Here is a 24,183-nt window from a genome sequence, read left to right as displayed (position 1 = left end):
TTCTTTGTTCCAATAACTTTTCATTACAGTATTTTTCAACTCCGAGACAAGTGTTTGGAATGGCGTTAATAATTGATATTGTAAACATTCTTTTACCTATGAATTAACATTTTTATTATTTCATTTTCTATAAATTTATCCTAACCTAACCGTATATAATCTCATGTGGTCAATATTCGATAATGTAATTTATTGTATGGTTTCACCTACAGTTAGAAGCATTCGCTTCTTTAGAGACATTAGAGTTTTACTTTTAACAGAGTTAGAAAATAGAAAACTATAATAATAATAATTCATGTTATATTAAAAATAATTGTAACTTACGGTCGCGTTAGAATTCGAATTTTTGTTATATAAGGAATTAGGTTTTTCCGTTAAAGAATAAAACGATTTCGCGTTAGAGTTCGCCATTATTATATTTATTTTTTAAAATGATAATTAATAGAAAATATTTATGAATATTAACAGTAAATTGGTAGATAATATTTTATTAAAACAAAAGAAAGAAACATTGGTACGCGGATAATGCATATTATTATTTTATTCGGTCTATTATTCTGAATATAGATGTAATTAGAATTATATTATAATTATTTAACGTATCATATAACGTACCTATATATACGTATACTTTTACTTTTTATTATATATGCAATAATCAAATAAAATTAAAATGTACAAATATTATATATATACATATATATTATAAATCGAAAAACAGATCAAAATTATTCATTAGTATTAATTGTACGAAAACATATTATAAAATCTGCCGTGAGGAAATAAGCTTATATTGTAGCGTGTTTTATTTTACTAAGTACTACAATACATTTTTAATTCTTAATGAAAATAAAAGATGTGATTGTGCAATATATTAAAAAAAAAATAAAAAATATAAAAATAAAAAGAATCGTGCATATGAATTAAAAATAAGAAAGTAAATTATAAAACCGGTTTGCTTTTTCGATCAGTGACGAAGGTCACGTAATGTAACAATAATTTATACTGATCGATTGACGAATTTTTGTCGACGCCTTTTTTTTCTATTTATGTCAATGCTTTTAATCAAAATTGATTTGCATTGCTAAATGAATTTTTTGTATATTATAATATATTTCTAACAAAAAGAAACAAATAATTGGAAAGTACAAAAAGAATGAAAATGATTTATTATCGAAGGACGAACATGAAAGGATACGTAGTCAAATATTTTTAAAAGTACAAAAAACTAGCAATAACGTGAGATCCTGGGTGCTCTTTTGAACGAATTTCTTCAATACAGTACATGTATACATCGTATCCTTAAGCATATCATATATGTATATATATATATATATATATATATATATATATATATATATGGTTCAGCAGCTTCACTTGGAGCTCACGTTCTTTAGTGTCACTTAATTATCGTTGGCAATTAAGCTTGTGTTTTATTGAAACTCAGAAATATTTGTGTTAGCAGAGCAAGAAAGATCATGGGAAAGATCACAGCTACATGTCCGAAGAACTATGTGTTAACATCTCTCGAGTATACAGTTAAAAATATTTATATAACACCGGCTTAATCAAGAGACTACATAATTGCGTCGTTGAACTAACCACTTAATAACAGTAACAACGTAAAATTCAGCCTCGTTTTCATCTCTTCAACCAAGAAAATTCTCTTCTTCTTTATTCGTTCATTTTGTTTTTTTCTTCTTTTTTTCTTTTTCCCTTTTCATGAATCTTTTTCTTGGGGTAATACTCTTTCCACGTAATAAGATTAAAAGATAAAAATGAATTGGTGGTAATTTAAACGTCTGGAAGATCAACACCGAGAGCAACATTTAATTATAAGATCGTTACTTAGATATAAACGGTTATTTTTGTATGATTCTTTGAATGTTCACGCAGGCACATTTTGTTTTCGAAAAATATGAACCTTAAAAGCTTGGAATATTTATTTACAAATTGAGATTTCTATCCAGAATCTTCATTCGCTATATTTATCTATCCCTTTCTCTTTCTTGATACATCCGTGTGAGATGATCCCTATTCATGAGCTAAGGATGAAGATTTCAAGATAAGTGCATAAAGCGAATGGACGGTCGTTTTAAACGCCTAGAAGATTATAGAGACATCTAATTATGAGGCTTCCTAGTCATGGGAAAGGTCATGTACCATAATCCTATGTGATTTCAAATCATGCTGCTTATTTTTCTTTGTTAATGAAAGTATATTTTCACAATTAATATTGCATTTTAATTTATCCGGGAAACGGTAATAATAATAATAATTAAATAGATATATATATATATATATAGAATAGAAAATCATTTAAAAATATCATTAACAAGTTATACAATAAATTTCGAGATTTCTGCATACGCATTTTTTATACAAAGCATAGATTTTACTTAACCCTTAAGAATTCCCCCCACCTTTCGAATCATTAGCCAAAACAATTGGATTAATCTGATATGTACATTTCTTAAAATGTGTTCTCATGTTACTACTCTGGGAAAAATGAAGGCCACATTTGGAGCAAGAATAAGGCTTGGATCCGGTATGAGAGTTGAGGTGAGTCTTCAAATGGTGTTTCTTCGTGAAGGCCTTGGAACAAAGAGTACATTGATAAGGTTTCAGTCCTGAGTGAAGCTTCGTGTGAAGCGTCATGTTCGATCTATCCGCGAAAGCCTTTTGACAGATGTGACACTGATAAGGTCGTTCCCCAGAATGGGTCCTGAGATGCTGTTTGAGAAGCATTTTCCTCGAAAAAGCTTTGCCACACTGTTCGCAACTATGTGGTTTCAAACCGGTGTGTATTTTGGCGTGCATGTTATATGCCATTCGTTGATTGAAACTTTTACCGCATACAAGGCAAGCGTATTCCTTACGATTGCGATGGATCTTCATGTGCGAACTAAGGTAACTACGATCGTTAAAGAATTTCCCGCATTCCGTGCAACTGGCCGCGAATTCCCGTGTACCCTCGTGAATGCTACGATGGTACTTGTAATTGCGCAACTGCGAAAATTCTTTACCGCAATCGTTACAACGAAAAGATTTCTCCCTTTTCGTTTCTTTTTCTTTTTCTTCTTCTTCTTCTTCTTCTTCTTCATTTACATTCTTACTAGGATCCATCCTAAGATATTCGAGATTCTCTGTAACCTTCCCCGACGTTGCGTTCTCTTTGGATACGAAAATTTTCTCAATTGAATCTACGTTATTTTCGAAGAAAGAATCTTGCTTGATAAAATTGTATTGTTCAACGGCATATGAAATTCTACCGATATTATTTTCTTTGCGTTTGTCGTCCGTAAGTCGATCAGTATTCTGTGTAAATAAAAAACACATTAATGAATAAATATTAAATAAAGAGGAATGTAGGAGATAGATAATTAATAAATTAAAATATACTTACGAGATTCGTCATACTCGATCGTACTTTAGGCGAATGATGAGGTCTGACGATTTGACGCCAAGGTGATGCCGTCACGCGATTCGCCACGTGACGAAGTTGTCTCTTCCACGTTTTCCGCCATCTTTCTTCGGGGTAAATCGGGTCCTTGTTTATCCACGAGTAATCCGCTTTGTTAGACGATCTCAGCATGTCTGGGTATTTAAATGACGTAAATAATTGCGTTTCCAACGATGAGTCCTTCGTACGAAATCTAAATTCTTTATGACGTTCAATGACTCCAGTCGAATTCTGAGACATTTCGTACGGTATATGATTTGTAGTAGCCTTAAAATCGAAGGTATACGATTTATTATCTCGATCGAATGTATCGTTCAAGATAGCAGCAGGCAAAGGTGGTAAACTTATATGTAAGATCATAGCTGTTCGTAGAAACGCATTCAATCTTGTTCGTGATACTTTTGTACTACCGGTATAGATAAAATCTAATATTGCCGATAACTCGGTTGATTCGATCTCTTCTAATACGATTGTTATGGGTTCCCGATTGTTCGACGGGTTACCATCAGCTTGCAATATTTTCTGTCAAACATACAAATGAAAATATAAATATAATTCACATTGTCGGATTTAATTATTTTTTTCTTCCTTTTTCTTCCTGTTTATTTTTGATTTCTTTTTCCTTTTTCTTTTCATTACAATTCGACAGCTGGAATAATAACGAGAATTAATGGGGGGGGGGGGTTCTTTACCGATTGATCCAGCTTACGCGATAAGTTATATAACGTGATTTAATGAAATGTAAGAAAAAAAATTGACAAGAGAGAAATAAAAAATAAAATCAAACCTGTAAGTAAGGACTAGCAGCTGAGAGAACGAGTCGATGCGTCAAAAACCTTTCACCACCGAAGCAACAAAGAACGACGTCTGCGAATGTACGGGATGGCGTTGCTTCTTTTAAAAAATTGTCTATATCCGGCAACGTTTTTCCATAAAGACATATAATTTCTCCCATCGTTTATTAATTAATTATAATCACAAAAAATAAACTTAAGTATAGATGCAGATATAGATAATCGATATATATATATACTATATAAATTTATATTAAAAAATAAATAACATATATTGTTATATTATTTTAGATAATTAGACATAAATTTCTTCTTACTATCTTGTTATAATATTTGATTTTACGTATTCGTAATCGATCTATTTTACGTTGCGAACTCACTAATGATCTCTTATGCCAATAAATCTTATCGATCGATGATCGATACTTATATTTTTTTTCCTTTCACTTTTTAATTATTTTTCGATATAATGTATTTAATAATCTCGTTGTTTATCGTTAATAAAATCAATACGATTGGTTGAGTTTTACTCTTATTTATGATACTTTTCATTATCGGGCACCTTTTACACACTTTTCTTTTTCTTTTTTTTTCTATTAACAGATTCACGTTGCTTTACGATATAGAGAGAATGATCGACGGTGATCGTAAAGTGAGATTGACGACTAACATCCGAAAGACTACGACCGTCTGACTGAAGGAGACTACCTTTTCTTCATACGATCTTTTCTGAATGAAGTGAGAAAACAAGGTGTGACTTGTCTCCTACCATATTTACCTTACCCTCTCCCATTCTCTTTGCAACCCTTCCTAATCCACGTGTAATTTGTGATTTCGAAATAAACGAATTTTACTTTACAATATGACAACTTATAAAAAAGTGACTTTTTATTCGAGAAATAGAAAGAAAAATGAAACAAGAACAAATTAAATATTAAAAAAATTTTATATTTCTCTCGTCAATCTTTCTAAATAAAATAACTTTGACGTTTTCAATTATTAATTGAACCACTTCGTTTTTTTTTCGATTAACTCTATAAAATATAAAAAGTAGACAAAAATTGATTAATTAATTATACATTGTCGTATCATTTATTATTGAACAATAATCAAAATTGTTTTCATTTAATGATATTAAGGTGTAATTATTAGGGAAATTGATTTTCAATATAAAAAGTTAAGTAATTATGAAAGTTTTTTAATAATAAAATTTTCAAAAAACGAAGTTAATTGATTTGTCCTTTATTTATGAATGAATTAAATATCGTTATTTTAATCTAGATTTTCTTTTATTTTTAACGATACAGAATTAATCGTTTGTTTATCTATAACCTCTTATACTTTTTAATATTACTAGTGTAATTAAAAAAGGATATTTTTGGGGGTGGGTTAGGAGTGTATTCCCAATTTAAAATATTTAAACGTTTTTTCGGATAAAAAAGTTAATAAAAACGAATAAGTATAATGGTTACTATCGGTACCGAAGCCAAATTAAAATCTTGGACACCTTCTCAATCTTGCAAAATTCAAGATAAAATCATCTCCTCGGATTATACTACAAAAAAGACTTTTATACCGTCCTATGAAAAGTATATACCTATATATATGAAAATGTATATTTATATATTTTTTTGGCGTGCAGATATCGTGACTTTGAATTATTCTATAATATTTTTTCATTTGGTTTCGATGCGCGAAACCAAAAGTATGCATGGATACTTGTGTATAATTTTTTATACTTGCGTTGGGCAAGAGCAAAGTGTGACACAACACCCGAATGATTATGCAAATTCATCTCGATGATCTCGATTTCGAAACCACACCCAAAATGTATATATATATATATCTTGACCTGTTATATTTTCTAGAGAAAGACGACCGTGCATCGAGCTACTATTGTCGAACGAGTATCAAAGAATTTGGTGGCGAGATAAGAAAAGCTGGGAAAAAGCAGTCGTTCCACAAACAAGCAAGAAAAAATTATTGCAAAGAATGGTAATTTTTATACGCGTTTTGATATATAAATAATTTCTATTATTATGTACTGAGGTAATAATGAATTCAATGAATTAAATCCAAACAATTGGAATAATTCATTTTATGTATGAGATTTACTTTATATTATTATAATCAAATCAAATTGTTTCATACGTTTTAATTTGCATTAAATCAATTGCTATAATTACCGGAATATTATTAACAATTAGTTAAAAATGATAAAATATTTTTATAGATAATTAAAAAGATACCAAAAAAGGATAGTTGTCCGCCGAAATTTCCAGTGTTTGAAACAAAGAAGAAGAAGAAACCGAAAAATAGTGAAAATTTGGATTTGGCAAAAAAGTCGAGTGCCGTTTAAAAATTTTTGTCGACGAAAACTTAAATAAATGCAAATCTTACAAAATTATATCAAATAAAATAATCGAAAATATTAGAAAATTCTTTTCGACAAAAGAAATAGCATTAATTGTAAGAATAAAAAATTAATAAGTTAATTATGGTACCACGTTGAAATTTTGTTGAAACTAAATTCACTTGAAGACCTTGTATAAAATTAATCATTTGATCCTATTTTCTGATCCAACTTTCTATTAATCCTAAAAATAAGTTTTACGACCTATATATACTGAATTTTATACATATATATAACAGGGATTAAAAACAATACATAAATTGTTATATACCGTAGAACGGTAGAAATCAGTATCAGAATGTATTTCTTGTATTCTATATATCTGTACTTAATCCGCTGTCAAGATCCCCACCTGCTGAACGATATAAGGTTTCAGTAAGCCTCGACGTGCTTTTATTGTAACAGTACAGTTCATAAGTGTTGTCTTGTATGTTACCATTACGTTCCCATGGAGTTATAAAATTTGTATGATAAGGTGTGTTATCGAATATAAAACATTATAAATTAATAGATATAACACCATATATAACAAATTATTGTTCAACAGTTAAATGTAAAAAACAAAGATTTTAAATTTCGTGGTACATTTGTTTTGTATCTTTTTTGAAGAAACAAAAAAAAAAAGAAAAAACAAAAACCATAAATAATAAAAAATATATCCTCGTACGATAGTTCGGCAATAGTTAGTTTTACCGATTTAACAATAAAAAAAGAAAGAAAAGTAAAAAATCGCAAGATAAAAAATCACCCGAATGAGTTCTGTTATGTTTCGACGGAAAGCTTGCAGGACGTGAATTATGAATCCATCTGAATCACAACAGAATCTTCTTAGTAATGAAGTAAGAGCACCCTCGGTACAATCGTTAAGTCCACCGGCTGATTATATTCTCGGACCCGTTGAAAAACATTTTCTATTGAGTGCGGAGAGAGGTGATTGTGCTACCGTCAAAAGGTATAATCCAAAATCTATTTACCGTTTATATAAAAAAACGATAATAAAATAAATGAATAAAACGAAAATTGATATTAAAACAGATTGCTGGAAGAAAATAAAGATCAGCCAGAAATCTTGAATATAAATTGCGTTGATCCATTAAATCGATCAGCTTTAATAGCAGCCATCGAAAATGAAAATATCGAGCTTATTAAATTGTTATTGGATTTAGGGATACAAGTTAAGGTGATAAGAAAAAATGAGAAATTAATAATAATAATAATATTAATATTAATAATAGTTTAATATTTGTTATATAATATATTTTTTTAATTTAATATTAATTACTATTGCAGGATGCACTTTTGCACGCCATCAAAGAGGAATACGTGGAAGCCGTGGAGATTTTGTTAGAATGGGAAGAAAGAATCCATGTTTTAGGCCAACCTTACGTAAGTTCAAGAACGCGTTAAATCAATTTTCTAACATCTATCTATATTGTATTTAAAAGATAGATCAAAAAAATTGTTATTTATTTCAGAGTTGGGAAGCCGTAGATAGATCATCATCTAATTTCACTCCTGACATAACTCCCTTAGTATTGGCAGCACACAAAAATAATTATGAAATTTTGAAAATACTTTTAGATCGTGGAGCGACCCTACCAACCCCTCATGATGCCAGGTAACTTATTTTCTACCGATCAATAATAGAAAACCTTATATTGGCGTATCTTTAAATTAGCCCCTTGACTACGGGAAACTTTGAGACAGTGAAATTTTGATTAGGCATGCATTTTTGTGTGAAAACATATCTCAATAATCGAAATGTTGAATTTCACTACGTCAAAACGATATTATTTATTTTTCTTTGTATTTTTAATCGAATTTTTATTATAAATACTATAGGCACTGTCAGTGTCACAAACGCTAAATTTCTAAGTACCTATAAGCGCCCGCAGTAATCTAGAAGTTAAATCGTTAAATATGAAACGTCCAATTACTCCGATTACATTCAATTAAAAATCTAACATCTCGTGTATAATAATTTAATATCTAACGTTTATTATAATACTATCGTTGTACGATTTTAGATGTGGTTGCGACGAGTGTGTAACTTCGAGTGAACAAGATTCTCTTCGGCATTCCCAATCTCGTATAAATGCGTACAGAGCTTTAACATCACCGTCCCTTATCGCTTTATCTTCGAGAGATCCACTTTTAACGGCATTCGAACTTTCATGGGAATTACGTCGTCTCAGTCGAATGGAACAAGAATTTCGATTTGAGTATAATGTACATTTCATTAGTAATTACTGTATATCAGTGTTCTTTATTTTCTTTTCTTTTCTTTTTTTAATTATTAAATATTTAAATTATGTCCATGTAGGAAATGCGAGAGCAAACGCAACATTTTGCAACGTCGTTATTAGATCATGCACGTACATCATATGAATTAGAAATTATGCTCAATTATAATCCGACTGGAGATAATTGGGAACCCGGAGAACGTCAAACTTTAGATCGACTAAAACTTGCCATTAAATATAAACAAAAACAGGTAAATGTTGTATAAAAGGGTGTCCTAAAAGTTGCTTTATTGATTGTTAAAAACAAGATAAACAAAAGAAAACAAATCAACATTGGTCTATTAATAGGGAGTGAGAATATTTTGTTCTACATTTCGAAATATTAATTTTTAGTTATAGTATATTGTTAAAAAAAAAATGGACTCACGTAATGTTGCCATTCCTAATACTTGTAAAAAATAAAATTTATAAAGTTTCAGTTCGATAAAACGATTTTTGTGACTCCCCTATATTATATTTTGTTTTATACATGCATTCATGAAGGCGTTGCCTATCGTAAGGAGCACAATCATTAAAAATTTCTATTTCAAATACTATTATTAAATTTCGATTGGTATAGATCTTAAAATGTTTTAGACAAATTTATTATTCAGATTAATTTGAAGTTTATCTTATTTTCAGTTCGTAGCTCATCCGAATGTGCAACAATTATTAGCAGCCATTTGGTACGATGGTCTACCTGGTTTCCGTAGAAAAAGTATGATCGGTCAATTAATTGACGTCGGAAAACTCGGTGCTATGTTTCCTGTTTATAGTACAATTTATATGATGTCTCCTACGTCCCAAATGGGTTTGTTTATGAAAAAACCGTTTGTCAAATTTATTTGTCACTCTTCTTCCTACGCTTTCTTTCTCAGTAAGTAAACACTTCGATATTTTCTTTTTACGTCGTTTTATAAGGGGAAGATCGGAGGGAAGGGGGAAGGGGGATGGGGGAAGGTGGAGAAAAAGAAAAAAAGAAATATCTAAAAATGATTTGCAGTGTTACTCGGAATGGCATCTCAACGAATCGAATATTTGGTTATCGAATTATTTGGCAATGCGTGGATGCGTGAAATACTTGCAGGATGGAAAAGACGAGAACGAGGCTGCATTCCGGGTTTCGTTGAATCCGGCGTTATTATCTACGTAATAAGTAAATTAATATTTTATTTTGATATGAAAGAAAAAGAAAAGAAAAGAAAAAACGAGAGAAATTGACGATCCTTATGACGAAGATAGACGATTTACACAAGAATTCATCTGATAATATTATATAAAGATATATTAATTATTTCTTTTATGAATAATGTAGGCTTAGTTGTCGGAGAAATAAGATCATTATGGTCGGATGGATTACTCGAGTATATATCAGATTTATGGAATATAGTGGACTTCATACAAAATACATTTTACGTTATATGGATAAGTATGAGAATGACTGCTTGGTTTATAGTACAAGTACGTTTTAATTATGATCCATATAATTGTTAGTTATATTCATAAATAATATTTTCTTTTTTATTAATCTAATTATTCAATTTCTTGTATCTATCAGTTAAATAATTAATTAATTAATCATTTTTCTTTTATTTTTAATTTTAAATACCACCACATTAATTGGTTTATATTTTTGTAATTTACATAGAGAGAATATTGGAGTGGTGAGGATCCTTGGTATCCAAGAGATAAATGGCATGCCTTCGATCCCATGCTTCTCTCGGAAGGAGCCTTTGCTGCTGGAATGATATTTAGGTACATTTTTTCTTATCGATTTTTTATCATAATAAATATTTATTTCTTTAATATTCCATATATATAAATTTTCCTTCAAATAATTCTTCAACGTCCCCAATATATTTCAGTTTCTTAAAACTCGTTCACATATTCAGCGTAAATCCACATCTCGGACCTTTACAAATTTCTTTAGGCAGAATGATAATAGATATTATTAAATTCTTTTTCATCTATACTCTCGTTCTATTCGCCTTTGGTTGTGGCATGAATCAGTTAATGTGGTATTATGCTGATTTGGAAAAAATGAAATGTTATCATATGCCTAACGGATTACCGGATTTTGATAATCAAGAAAAAGCTTGCTCGATATGGCGAAGATTTGCTAAGTATAACAATGATATTTATAGATCATTCAAATAAAACCGAATATAATTTACGCTAAACGTATTTACAATTTGTTTGTTTTCTCATTTTTTTCTTTCAGTCTTTTTGAAACCTCACAATCATTATTTTGGGCAAGTTTTGGTATGGTAGATTTGCTATCCTTCGATCTAACCGGAATAAAAAGTTTTACAAGATTTTGGGCTCTGCTTATGTTTGGTTCATATTCGGTTATCAACGTTATAGTATTACTCAACATGTTAATCGCTATGATGTCAAACTCATATCAGATCATTTCGGTATTGTTATAAAATAATAAGAAGCAACAAAAAGTTACAATTATTAAAAAAAAAAGAATTTTATTTTTTCATTGAATTAAATGAACTTTGTTATTATCTTTAGGAAAGGGCTGATACAGAATGGAAGTTTGCAAGAAGTCATCTTTGGATGAGTTACTTTGAAGACGGTGACACCGTACCGCCACCGTTTAATATGGTTCCCACGAGTAAATCTTTTGATAAAATTCTTAAATGTGGTAAAGGTTCTCGACCCACTCGATCCTTGATAGTAAGTTCCTTTTCATATAAACATTATTATAATAATGTTTTAATTAAAAGTTATTCTTATATTTTATTAAGCTTTAATTACTTAAAAAAATTAAATCGCGTTTGTATGCAATTATATATTCGTTTTTTTTTTGTTGTTAGAAAAAATCACGAGAAAAAGCAATGGCTAGGCACGACACGGTAATGCGATTGCTTATTCGTCGTTACGTGACAGCGGAACAGAGAAAACGCGATGATTTTGGTATCACCGAGGACGATGTCATGGAAATTCGACAAGATATCTCAACATTACGATACGAATTAATCGACATTCTCCGGCAAAATGGAATGCGGACGCCGACTATTGATAAACAAGATGCTGCATGTTGGTAGAAATTAATAAAATAATGTTTATTATTTTGTTAGACCTTACATTTATGCATATATTTATGTATATATTTGTTTCTAGTATCTGGTAAAAAAGGTCGTGTAATGGAACGTCGCTTGCAAAAGGATTTCCAGATTGGAATAGTAGAAGGCATTGTTAATGCAGTTATACAAGGAAATGAAAAGGAACCTAAAGATGTGTTTAGTCAAATTGCTAAAGCGATAGGTCGTAGAAGCAGCGGTGGTAGTAAAAAGAAAGATTGGAATGCTGTTGTTCGACAAAACACTTTTGCTAGGGATCCAATTGGTAGTTCGAATGAGGCATTTGCTAGACAAACGAGAAGAAGTTCTCGTAGAAATATGCGAGGCAATGCTAATTCTGATTTAGCATCCCTCGATCCTAATCGTTTGGTCGAGTACAATCCCAATCTATCCGAAGTTACGCCTACTACGAGAATCGCTTATGCCAAATTCATGTTGAAACGAGTTAGGCATATCGATGAAGTTGAAAATACGGAAGGTCAGTCAATAATATACATACGCAAGCTATTCATGTAATATATATATGTGTATTAGGTCGTTATCAAACTTTTTTTACCTTTGTTCTTACTTACATATATTAGTAAATTTTATATACAAAATATTATTTATTTTATATTATTTTATTAAATCATATATAATATAGAGGAAGTCAACGGAACAGAATGAATTATATATAAATTCAATGTTGTGCATCTAAAATTTACTAAAAAAATACCGAAAAAACTTTTTAAGAACGACCTAATACCATCTTATTAGTACATCTAATTTTGCGCTGAGTTAATAACAAAAAAAAATAATTAAGCAGGAGCTGAAGGAGAAGGAGAAGAAAAAGGAGGAGCAGGAGGTAAGAGTGCAACTTCATCTGAGAAGTCAAGTATGAAAAAAAAAGGTCCCGAGGGTGACCGTCCAAAGTTAATATTGTCAGAATCTTTGAAAAAAGGAATATTAAAATCAATGAGCGCCGGGAGTATCGATAAGACGGGTGATAAATTAACACCGGATGGAAAAGCGCCAGAATTTAGGGCACCAACGCCTATACCTGAAGATCCGAGAGAGGATGATGTCAGCAAAGTATCGGCTGAGGCACAAATCTCAGCGAGTAAGTCTAATAAAACTGATGCAGATAAAGATAAAACACCTCAGAAGGAGCCAGCCAAAGATCAAAATGTTGATGATGCGAAGAAGAAAGAGGAGGAAGAAAAAAAGAAAAAGAAAGAGGAGGAAGAAAAGAAAAAGAAAGAGGAGGAAGAAAAGAAAAAGAAAAAAGAGGAAACAGCTAAAGAAGCATCGAAGCCATCTAAGTCACAAGACGAAAATGTTCCAGTTGCTACAACTAAGTTACGTGGAAAATCTAAAGCGACTGGTCAAATTATGGGAGGCTGGATTTAAATATTTTCTTAAAGAATTTTCTAAGAATTTGATAACATTAATGTACCGATATCTGTAACTTTCAAATAATTACTAATGTAATCTTTTGAATTATCAATGATATCATTAACCGCATACGAATCGTTATCTTACAACAGGCACAGTCAAAATATATTTGAGTTATACATAATATCTATATTGTTTTGATAAAAAAAAAAGAGAAAGTATAGTTATACATAAGATGATTCTAATGACACAAATGTTTACAATTCCCCTTTCTCTCTCTCTCTCTCTCTTTTTTATTCTCTTTAACTTCATGTTAAATTACTTTTCTCAGTATCTATATTACACTATTGTCATTTAGAAATATTGTAAGTTTAAAAATTATGTAAATTCTCTAGTCGTAATGAATTTTTTGAAATCGCGCGTGTTTATTGTATAATACATTGTGTATGTAATAGTATTAGTTTTTAACACTAACAGTTTTTACGAACCCTTCACGAAAATTTATTTATTTTACCTTGTTGGATATTCTGTCCAGTTTTTTACTTACTACTACATACTATACGGCAGTTGGAAATAGAAGAGTGAACGAAAAGGTAAATGATATGAACATCGTATTATATTGTAATATGCAGTGTTATATCACTATATAATATATATATATATATATGTTACAAGCAATGTATGTATTTCAAGCTTGTATATATTTAAAACTTTTTTGACATTCTATAGAATGCTCGAGAAAAAGTTTCGGGCATTCTATACAATGCCCGCAGTAATATACTACTCGTAACATATATACGGATAAATACACATATATATATATATGTTGACGTTACTTTGTGCAATGACTAGCTAAACCCTAAAATAACTATACTGACCTTTTAAAATACGCAGGTAGGCAGAATTACATACTTCAACTAGATAATATATGAATTTACAAAAAGCGGGTAGTTAATGTATGAAATTGAGATTTGATTCGTAGATTAGACCCGATAGAACAGTACAACTAATAAAACATTTTGTTTTTCAAAGTTCAGAGAAAGTACAATAAAAACGTCTAGTTATTTCGAGTAAAAGCTAGGATTTTTACGATTTTACTGAACTCTACAATTTAACGCTACATATATACATATATATGTATATTATATATGTATATTACAACCTCGACGATTTTGCTTTTCAACAATACATTGATTTGTACAGTATGAAATCTGCACAGTATCTCTGTCTTATTATCACTAAAATATATTGCCCATTTTGTCTATTCAAAATAATTAGTATCTATTACATTATATCATACATATTGATATATCAACAAATATATTACACCACAGAGAATATACAAATACTTATTATGAACTAGAGTACATATAGAAGTACCACATACATAGATGTATATAAGATGTACATACATATAAATATTGAATCACTCTTCATACTATAAACAATATTCGCACCAAATACTATTCAATATGTGTATATATGTTCAGGAATATTAATTACTTGACTCAAATCAGTTATTCGCTAGACTGTAATTACAAATTTATCTCATTTGGCGATTAATTCTTCAATTCTTTTCTCTATTTGCACCTTTATATAATTGAAGTTTCATATCTAGAATATATTTATCTTCTTTCACCCTATTATTGTTCCTATACATATCTGCAGAAAAAAATGTTTTACACAAAAATTACATAATTTTCTTGTCATATAGAATTAAAAATATCTGATGTTTTGATAAAAAGTTCTTTTTACAATACATAGGCTTATAACATTTAGGATTGCGATATATTGATTTTCATAATCATATCAATTATTCAAGATCATGTAAGGATTAAAAGTAAGTGTAACCGACTGTGTATATTAAAAAGTATTACATCCATTGATATTGGTCCGAAGAAATTGTATGCAGACATACATGATTATAGAGATCTTGTCATGAAAAAGGATAACTTAAAGTTAAATATTAATAATCAAATATAAGCATTTTTATGTGTTTTTCATAAAAACATACAACACATAGATTTATATACTATTTTTTAAAAGGATCAGAAAATATTTACTATCATTAAACTAAGTTCATAGAGAGTAGCATTACGTATTAAGAGAGATGTTCGTTATTATTACTACAACGAACGAACAATATGTAACAGTTTCATATCAACAATATTTTAATTATACACGCACATACGTACATGCGGGTATAACAATAAACGCGCTAAATAGTTACATTGACTTAGTGGATAAAAGTATTTTCAAATACATTTACCAATATAATGATATTCTCCCAAATATATCTTTCATTATATTATGTGTGTATAGTATTACATTTAAAATGTGTTTAAAGTGAGAAGATAAATTCATGCCTATATTAGTGGCAGTGGTAAATCGTTAGTATTTATAAAGAGAAAAAGTTTACCATACATAAAGTAATATCTCTGATAAGAAAGATATATTTTATCTCTATCAATTTAAACAACAATACTTTTATTCTTCTAGAATTCAATGCCAATTTTATTCTTCTTTGTTATTATAAAAGATAACTTTTTTCTATTTTTTAACTTTACTAACAGCCTTTGTACTATCAACAATATTGTAGTTATTTTTTGAATCTACTGCACTTAAAGCTATTCCTAGTTGTGCTGTATAATATGTTAACATGATAGACACCTGAAAACAAAATATAATTGTAGAATTCTTTAATTAATACAAATTGACTACACATTTAAACATACCTGAGAGTAAGGTAATGGACTACGAAAATAATGGAATCCAAGTAATGTATCAGATATTAGAAAACATATACTGCCAACACAGCTGCATAGTTTTGTCCATGTCCATAATTCCTAATATATAAAAATACCCTCATATATATATTTAAACATATGCAAATTTTAACGTATTATAATAATAAAATATAAATTAATTAATTGTAAGATTTCTTTAAAAAATTGGATTTCTTCTAAGATTTTAAAATTATAAATTATAAAAAGTCTACTTTTATATGATTGCAAGTGATACAGAAAAGGCACTTTGAACATAAATTCTATTAATACATGTACCTTTGATTCAATTGAAATGACAATTGAAAAGCTCTTCGCTTGATAACAAGTAATAAGATAATGGATTACTAGATTTATTGCAATATGAATAGATAGTTGACGAAATTACTTACACATTGAGAAATCATTAATATTAATATATTAGTTTAAATAATAACCATATATTATAATAAATTATAATAAAATTTGTTTTGATAAAATAGATTATATGAAATTTCAAATAATATTTACGTAAATGTATGAGATAAGATAAAACAGGGGCATATGTAAATAACACAGATAACTGGTCATTTAAAGAAATAAAGAAAATAGCGTTCTACACAAAAAATAAATTTACAAATAACTTTTAAATAAGTTTTAAACAGTAAACTTTCATATAAACTTTAACACAACGATTATACTGACCTCAAAAAATTGTACTCGTGCGATAGCTCTCCATGCCATTGTAGTTAATAACAGTGTATAAATTGGAACACCTATGACTAGAATACCACTTAGACCAGGCATTAAAAGATATATGACTGAAACATAGGAATGTAGTTATTCCATGTTGTACTGATACCATAAATATCAAAATGATATTTTACCTAAGGAACAGAATGAGTACATTATAGCACCAAGTAGAAAATTTATCGGCTTAAAGCCAAATGCATAAATGTACATGATTTGAGCAATAGCAAACATGCACATTCCTGCAGTAAAACAATTTGGCCATACTAGAAGAGCATCTCCTATGCAACTGAAGACTAAACCAGTTAAAATACGTCTAGAAAAAGTATACCTGTAAATTATAAAAAAATATATATGTATATAAATACACACATTTATTTGAACAAATAATCATATAATAAGCAATCATTTATTATTTACAATTTGATATAATTGTTAATATAATTTATAACAAATAAATGCAAAATGAAATGATATTGGACTTACTCTTTGGATAAACTAATTCCATGTAACAAAACAAAGACGATAAGACTTATTATTGGCAAACATTTGAAACATGCAGTTAATAGAGATGGCTGCTGTGCTAGTAGCACAAAATATACAGATACACTTTTAAAGAATGGAACTAATTTTGGGCCAACACTTTTAATCTGTAACATAAAAGTTACTATACTCATAAAAATATTTGTATTTAATAATAATAAAAAAAAAAAAGGCAATTTATATAGAACATATTATTAGATCCTTCGTAAATTATAACTAGTATAATCGTATCTAATTCTAAATAATAAATTTATAATTATTCGAAAGACTTAATTTGTAGTAAAAAAGAGATTAATTTTATTAAATTAATATACTAAAGTATGTTAAATCACATAGTATATGTGTGCTAGTGTGGTAACATAGAGACAAAGAAAATAACAAACAAAGGAACAAAGAGAAAGAAAGAGCAACTTCTATTAATATTTAAAAAACAAAAATAAATTCACATTTATTGGTATAATAATATCGATTCTAATGTGAATATTAAATTATTAATATTAAATTTGAATTCGATAAACAAAAACGAATCATTTCATCGATATATCTACGTATATCTTTTTGTTAAAGCGATTAACAACAATGGAAAAGAAAAAAAGACAAAAGAGAACTTGTTTATACGTCTGATACAAATATAGCGCGATAAAAACATTGGTGGAACGTAAACAAAAATCTCTGTAATACATTTTTACTAACCACTTGTGTTGGTGATGACATTTCGCAGGAACCAATCAGCAATATATATACGATTTTTATTGAAAGATTGTCAAATATTTGTAAGTGTCAACGTTATCCAAAGCATATGTCGTCTGCTAGTAACGCATAAGAAGCTTCCCAGCGCGCTATGCGAATAACACTGTTGAACACAGGGTATCAATTGATCGTATCCAGTACTGTCCAACATGACGATATTATCTAATGGCATTCATCTCTCTTGACCACACTAACAACATTAGGAACGTCACCTTGATCAAATATATTGTCAAGATTAAACTGATTCAACTCCATTACGGCAGTTTTCATTGTCAATCCGTGGATGATACAAAGTCAATACTTTGCATTTTTCTTATCTATATTTTTAATATTTCCCCCTCCTCTTCTTTTTCTTTTCCCCTTCTCCTCCATCTGGTCCTCATCATTCTTCTAAAACATATGTTGCGCGCGAAAAAAAGATCTAAGTTTATTGGATGGATGCATAAAAGCGATTAATGTTTATCTAAATATCGATATAAAACAAATTACAGTAACTTTTTATACTTATAAATTTTTAATTGATGAAAGATTAAAGTTTCATTTTTTATCTTTTTATTTTTTTTTAATGACGTATTTTACTTGAAAACATACGTTACGTATAAGATAGAACAGAAATTTGTATCTAAAGGAATTTTACCTAATTTAAACAAAGATAATTAACAATGGAATATTTATTTTGTTTAATTATGTAATTACTTTTAATTTTATTGTAACATATAACGGAAACTGAAAAGTATCGAGATATTGTAAAAAAAATAATTCAGAAAGAAATAGAGTACCTATTAATGCTTCTTCATATTTATTTCTATACTATAATTATCTTTAATAGTATTCTTACGTAATAAAAATTCGATGTAATTTAATTATTACGACTTAAATAACGTAAGCTCAATATGAAAGATATGAAAAAAACGTAAATCTTTTAATAAAATTATCGTTTGTTTGAACTTGTACCATATATACAAATATAGATGGCGTTAAAGTGCTAATTCTGTAGCGTGTTCAATAATATTCAAGAATAATTAATTCACTGGGGAAAAATATTATATGAATATTTTTATTATAAACGTATCAAAAAATACTTATACAAAATATGTAACAAACTTAACAAAAATCTTAAAACGGAAAAAGGAAGTAGTGATTAGTGTTCACGTCTTTGGTCGCTGCTCGTGAGCACGCGTGTGTCTCGCTCGGTGGTTGGGACGGAAGAGAGCGAATAGCAGCGGTTGTTCATATACGTGGGTTTTTTTTAGTCATTAAGTTTCGCCACTAGAGGCGTGACGGTAGGAATGTCGGAGGCGCCAAGCTTTGGCGTGACGACCACAATTCTGAGCATGCGAAGTACTTATAACCATCGTCATTGATCCAATTTTAAATATTTCTACATATATATATATATATAAATTGATACACAATTCAGAATTTTTTTTTCAGATGCGTCTTATAGTGTCAAAATACGAATTTTTTCATTATGTTATTTCATCTTAAAAGTTTAAAGAAAATATTAAATGAATCTAATTTATATAAAAAAAGAATGACAAATAAACACAAGTCCAATATAGTTGTTGATGATCAAATTTGTATTATATTATAAAAAAGTTATGGTTTCATTAAAAAATATTTGTGTCAAGATAAATGATATTTTAATCATCTTATTTTATTCTCGTGCCAAATTCAACCAAATACACAATATTGTACTGTTAATCAAATATACTGTGTTGGATAAGGCTGGGAATAATATAAAATAATAATAAGCCTTTTAGGCTTCCATTTCTTCCAAAGTTTTAAGGAAAGATGCTTTCTTCTGTGCAACACGATTTTTGCGTTCGGATAACGATAATTTTGCACGATTCCACCGCTTCTTAACAGGTTCCTTAGTTCTTGTAACTTTCACGTGCTCTGGATTAGCACGTATGGCGTCATGTGCTTTCTTATACATATCTTCGATCTGTTCGAAAAATTAATGTTTATTAATGTAAAAATAAAATGTACTAATAAATTTGTGACAGATAAAAATTGTTAACATAGGTTACGTTGCAAAATGTTTTTAAAAATACATTTAAATATTTGTAACCAATGTTTATTTTCTATTGTCCAACGGCGACACCACATAGCTTAAAATATCTAGTAGTAATTTTTAGTTGGACGAATAAGAGTATCTGAAAAGTAATAATATTCATTATTTACTTACGCTATTAGCACTAATTCCATTTTTGATATACTGGGAAAATTGTTTTTTATAAATTTCGTCATCTTGCTCTTCCAAAATTCTCATATAATTGGCAACATGCTGTCCAAAAATATGTTTTCGATGTACATCGGCTTTGAAAGTTTTTGATTCACTATCATAGCCTGGGAATCTTTTCGTACTGTATAATAAAAATAAAATTACGATTAAAACAATTAATTGTAATGCATACAAAGAGAAGATATAATTGTAAATAATCAGAGACACTTTATAATCTTTTATGCCGTTGTAAAGCTTACAAATTGCCATTGTAAAACACAATATCAAAAATAAACTTTACTTTGACTCAGATGACGCGCATGTGTCAAAAAATCATCACAAAATTAATTTTATGTATAATAGTTAGATAATGGTTAGTTAGTATAAATTCTAATTAACTTACTATCACTTACCTATGAGGAATATTAAGACCTCCATCTACGGCTCCCTTCATTGCCCCAAATACTCTTGCACCAGTAGTGGTACGCATCAAACCTGTATCTAAGTAACACCTAAATGCCCCAGGTCCTTTATCTAATTCTTCTACATTATATTCGTCCCCAGTTACTTCTATAGTGCCTGTATATAATCCATCCAAGCCTAACTTTTTAAGGAGCTGTATATAAAGGATATATATATATATATATTTAATTACCTACACAATATAATTGTATCACATAATAACATAACGAATTTGTATATCAGAATAAAAATTGGGAACAAAGTTTCTTCATTTATATATCAAAGCGAGCTGAGTAGTTCATCATATGAATTTGTAATTATATAAATACATGTAAAAGAATTTTAGTAACAATATTTATTTACCCTTCTTGCTACTAATAATCCAGTACAGTAGGCTGATGCGTAGTTAGTGAGTCCAACTTTAATTCCATATCTGGGAAGTTCATGACTGTATGCAGCACATACGATTTTATCTCCTTCAATTCTTGAATACGCAATCTATAAAATATACAATTTTAAAAACAATACTGCAAGTAAGTTTAAAACATTGTGCAAATATATTCCATTCTACTGAACTTACTTGGCATGTGATATCCTTGTTAGACAAACGAACAATTAATCTATATTTCGGAGTATTGTATTTATTTTTATCTTGAATTGTTAATCGTTTACGCGCATAATAATCAGTTTTACCTTCACGTCGCCTCTTGAATTTTACTTGATAACGCTTAAAGTATTGTTTATTTTTGACTACCTTCACAAAACCCTGTAACAAAATTGTAACTATTAAATTAGTTTTTAAGAAACATGTGTAAAACAATAAACAAGAATAGTTAAGTTCATGTATGTTAAATTCATAACCAATAAGGCTGTATTAAAGATAATCTAAGATTTAAGAATTTCAATCCACAGAGCAAAATGTAATATATAAAGATTGATATTTACAGAAAAAATTTGGATTAGCAGTTATAAGTAAAACATCCATATGTTTAAAACAATGTGAGTATAAACCCAACACGTTTCTAATGGCATATGAAACTACACCTATCCGATTTTCATTTAATCCATCATTATAAGGAGCATCCTTTGAGTTATAATTTTCAAAAATAATTTATTTAAAAACTAAGAAATCGTACTTATCGTTATTACTAATATTAATAATTATTTCTGCTTACCATTTTTTATTATTTTACGGATAAACAGCCGAGACGACAAAATCACCTTCTTGCCGAACCACGAAGAAATAAAAAGAAGTATATAACAGTGGTACAAACTAAATTCTCTATAGTGAATATAACGACTATGCGTATCTTTCTAGGGAATTTTAATTTAAGAATAATAGGAAATTTAAATCAAGAATTTTAAAAACAAAAGAATAATTTACAAAATATAAATAATTTACATTTATATATATATAAAATATGGAAGTAAAAATTAAAGTTATAACAATACAATAAAATAAATAGAAACTAGTCTTAATGTAGGATATGGTATCTTCTATGACTCCCGTCTAGGTGAGATATATAAATGGCGCTTATATCGAGCTGTTAAAGAGTAGCATCTCTCATGGTTTCTAGCTTTTATCTCTCTCTGCTGAGCGAAGTTACATCTTGTGTGGCGCTTAGATCAAATTGTTGTTTCTTTTCGTGAAACTTTTCAAATTTTTAAATTGAAGAAATTGTTCGGTCTCTTCTTTTAGCGAAGTCTTACTAATCGGACGTTTAACTGTGAACATGAAAAAAAGATTTTTTATATCGACTTGGTTGATTAACATTATAACATTCTGGGGATATATACGCATGTATATATATATATATATATAATAAGGATTATATATAAGGACTGAGATCTTAAAAAAATTTATCGATATTCCTACTCTTACCAACGGACGTTATACGTCGGTAATACGTGGAAGTATCATTTATCGCCATCTATACTTTTAGAATAGTATTAAAGTGCAACATTCAAATAAAAATGTATCATTTATATTATCTGAGCAATAACATACGAAATAAAAATTTTATTTTACTTTGATTGATGGTTGGACGGATATTGAAAAAAGTTTTCGTTAAAACTATATTTATAAAACTAAATATGAAAAAGAAAAAAATTTTATTTATTTAATAATCAAAAAATGATATAATATCACAGAGTATATAGATATGTGAAATATTTGTTAATCTTTAAATTCGTATGAATGTAAATTATTTAAATGTAGAATACTTATCAATTTTGTAGAAAGAAGAATGTGTATGCGTGAAAGATACATTTCCAAATGATACTTTAGTAAACAATAATAATAATAATAATAAACGAAATTGTAATTAATACGTAATTTGAAGAGAATAGTTTTAAATGACAAACATGTTAAGTGTACATGTAATATTTTTATTTAACATTATAATGAACAATTTTTTCTTAAGATATAGATGAATATACGCTATAAATGTATGTGATATTATTTAATAGGACTCATGAAATGACCTGATTGTTTTTTATTTAATATAACATTTACAGAGCGATGTTGTATTGAATGCTTTTATTGCCTTTTGAAAATGAACTCTCGAAATGTCTCAAATGAAAAATATTATATTTCATTAATATGAAAGAGAAAGATAAAAGTATTTAATTATAAACAAATATAGATAAAGTAATAAATACATTAACTATTGTATGCCATATTTTATAAAAGCAGGAGTAAAAATTCCTCTTTTGAAAGTTAGTCGACTTTCAAAATAACAAGTTAAAACACCAATGTGAATGTTTTATCATCGTTTATTGTCTCTCTTTACCTATTTTAAATAATATATTATTATCATTATTTGGAACCGATTTTGTTTTTTCTTCTTCTTTCTTTATATTTAAATTATCGCAAATAAAATTTAAATAATTTAATTATTAAGATAATATCAGATCGAATAAATTACTTTCGCAATATTCGAAAACAAAAAACTCGCAATAATTTATGAATAGCACTCTGTATATTTTTTGTCCGTTCAAATTATACAATATTGCACTAATTTCATTCTCGAAATGAAGAACGCTATATAAATACATATAATTTTTCTTTTTTAGCGAGTATATAAGTTTTTCCTTCTTGTTAAAATTACAAACTAATTTTTTAACAAGAACATTTACGATCACGCGCCGAAATAAAAACTTTTTAGACAATATTCGAAGCGTCGAAGTACGTAGTGCGACATATTTACTGCACTTAAATTATACGTTTTTTACGAAACAAAAAACTATATATATAGTTTATTATCGTATA

At 28.7% G+C, this 24,183-nt stretch overlaps 5 protein-coding genes across 5 annotated transcripts; 2 read left to right on the top strand and 3 right to left on the bottom strand.

Moving 5' to 3' along the window:
• Positions 1-2,359: 2,359 nt before the first annotated feature.
• Positions 2,360-4,418, bottom strand: LOC106791429 (zinc finger protein interacting with ribonucleoprotein K-like). Its single transcript, XM_014757050.1, has 3 exons — positions 4,251-4,418; positions 3,407-3,985; positions 2,360-3,318 (listed from the first exon to the last, which is right to left on the bottom strand). Exons 1-3 carry the CDS (start codon positions 4,416-4,418, stop codon positions 2,407-2,409), a joined length of 1,659 nt encoding a protein of 552 aa, XP_014612536.1. The 3' UTR covers positions 2,360-2,406.
• Positions 4,419-5,721: 1,303 nt separating this feature from the next.
• LOC106791428 lies at positions 5,722-6,625 on the top strand. The gene is made up of 3 exons (XM_014757049.1): positions 5,722-5,846; positions 6,126-6,252; positions 6,491-6,625. The coding sequence occupies exons 1-3, from the start codon at positions 5,722-5,724 to the stop codon at positions 6,614-6,616; spliced, it is 378 nt and encodes a 125-aa protein (XP_014612535.1). The 3' UTR covers positions 6,617-6,625.
• Positions 6,626-7,212: 587 nt separating this feature from the next.
• Positions 7,213-13,573, top strand: LOC106791441 (transient receptor potential protein). Its single transcript, XM_014757067.1, has 16 exons — positions 7,213-7,622; positions 7,706-7,850; positions 7,961-8,056; positions 8,146-8,288; positions 8,698-8,899; positions 8,994-9,164; positions 9,595-9,829; positions 9,956-10,108; positions 10,268-10,413; positions 10,601-10,707; positions 10,818-11,075; positions 11,174-11,369; positions 11,473-11,637; positions 11,778-12,000; positions 12,085-12,522; positions 12,850-13,573. The coding sequence occupies exons 1-16, from the start codon at positions 7,468-7,470 to the stop codon at positions 13,431-13,433; spliced, it is 3,417 nt and encodes a 1,138-aa protein (XP_014612553.1). The 5' UTR covers positions 7,213-7,467; the 3' UTR covers positions 13,434-13,573.
• A 527-nt stretch (positions 13,574-14,100) lies between these two features.
• On the bottom strand, positions 14,101-18,578 carry LOC106791443 (lysoplasmalogenase-like protein TMEM86A). The gene is made up of 6 exons (XM_014757069.1): positions 18,167-18,578; positions 17,417-17,580; positions 17,068-17,261; positions 16,886-17,001; positions 16,154-16,264; positions 14,101-16,088 (listed from the first exon to the last, which is right to left on the bottom strand). Exons 1-6 carry the CDS (start codon positions 18,185-18,187, stop codon positions 15,969-15,971), a joined length of 726 nt encoding a protein of 241 aa, XP_014612555.1. The 5' UTR covers positions 18,188-18,578; the 3' UTR covers positions 14,101-15,968.
• Positions 18,579-19,859: 1,281 nt separating this feature from the next.
• On the bottom strand, positions 19,860-22,191 carry LOC106791442 (60S ribosomal protein L5). Its single transcript, XM_014757068.1, has 6 exons — positions 22,088-22,191; positions 21,493-21,678; positions 21,276-21,410; positions 20,864-21,066; positions 20,415-20,592; positions 19,860-20,171 (listed from the first exon to the last, which is right to left on the bottom strand). The coding sequence occupies exons 1-6, from the start codon at positions 22,088-22,090 to the stop codon at positions 19,983-19,985; spliced, it is 894 nt and encodes a 297-aa protein (XP_014612554.1). The 5' UTR covers positions 22,091-22,191; the 3' UTR covers positions 19,860-19,982.
• Positions 22,192-24,183: the final 1,992 nt, after the last annotated feature.

The sequence above is a fragment of the Polistes canadensis genome, unplaced genomic scaffold, assembly GCF_001313835.1.
Source record: "Polistes canadensis isolate GaletaPanama2010 unplaced genomic scaffold, ASM131383v1 scaffold_308, whole genome shotgun sequence".
NCBI lineage: Eukaryota > Metazoa > Arthropoda > Insecta > Hymenoptera > Vespidae > Polistes > Polistes canadensis.
This window is presented reverse-complemented; position numbering and strand designations above follow the sequence as displayed.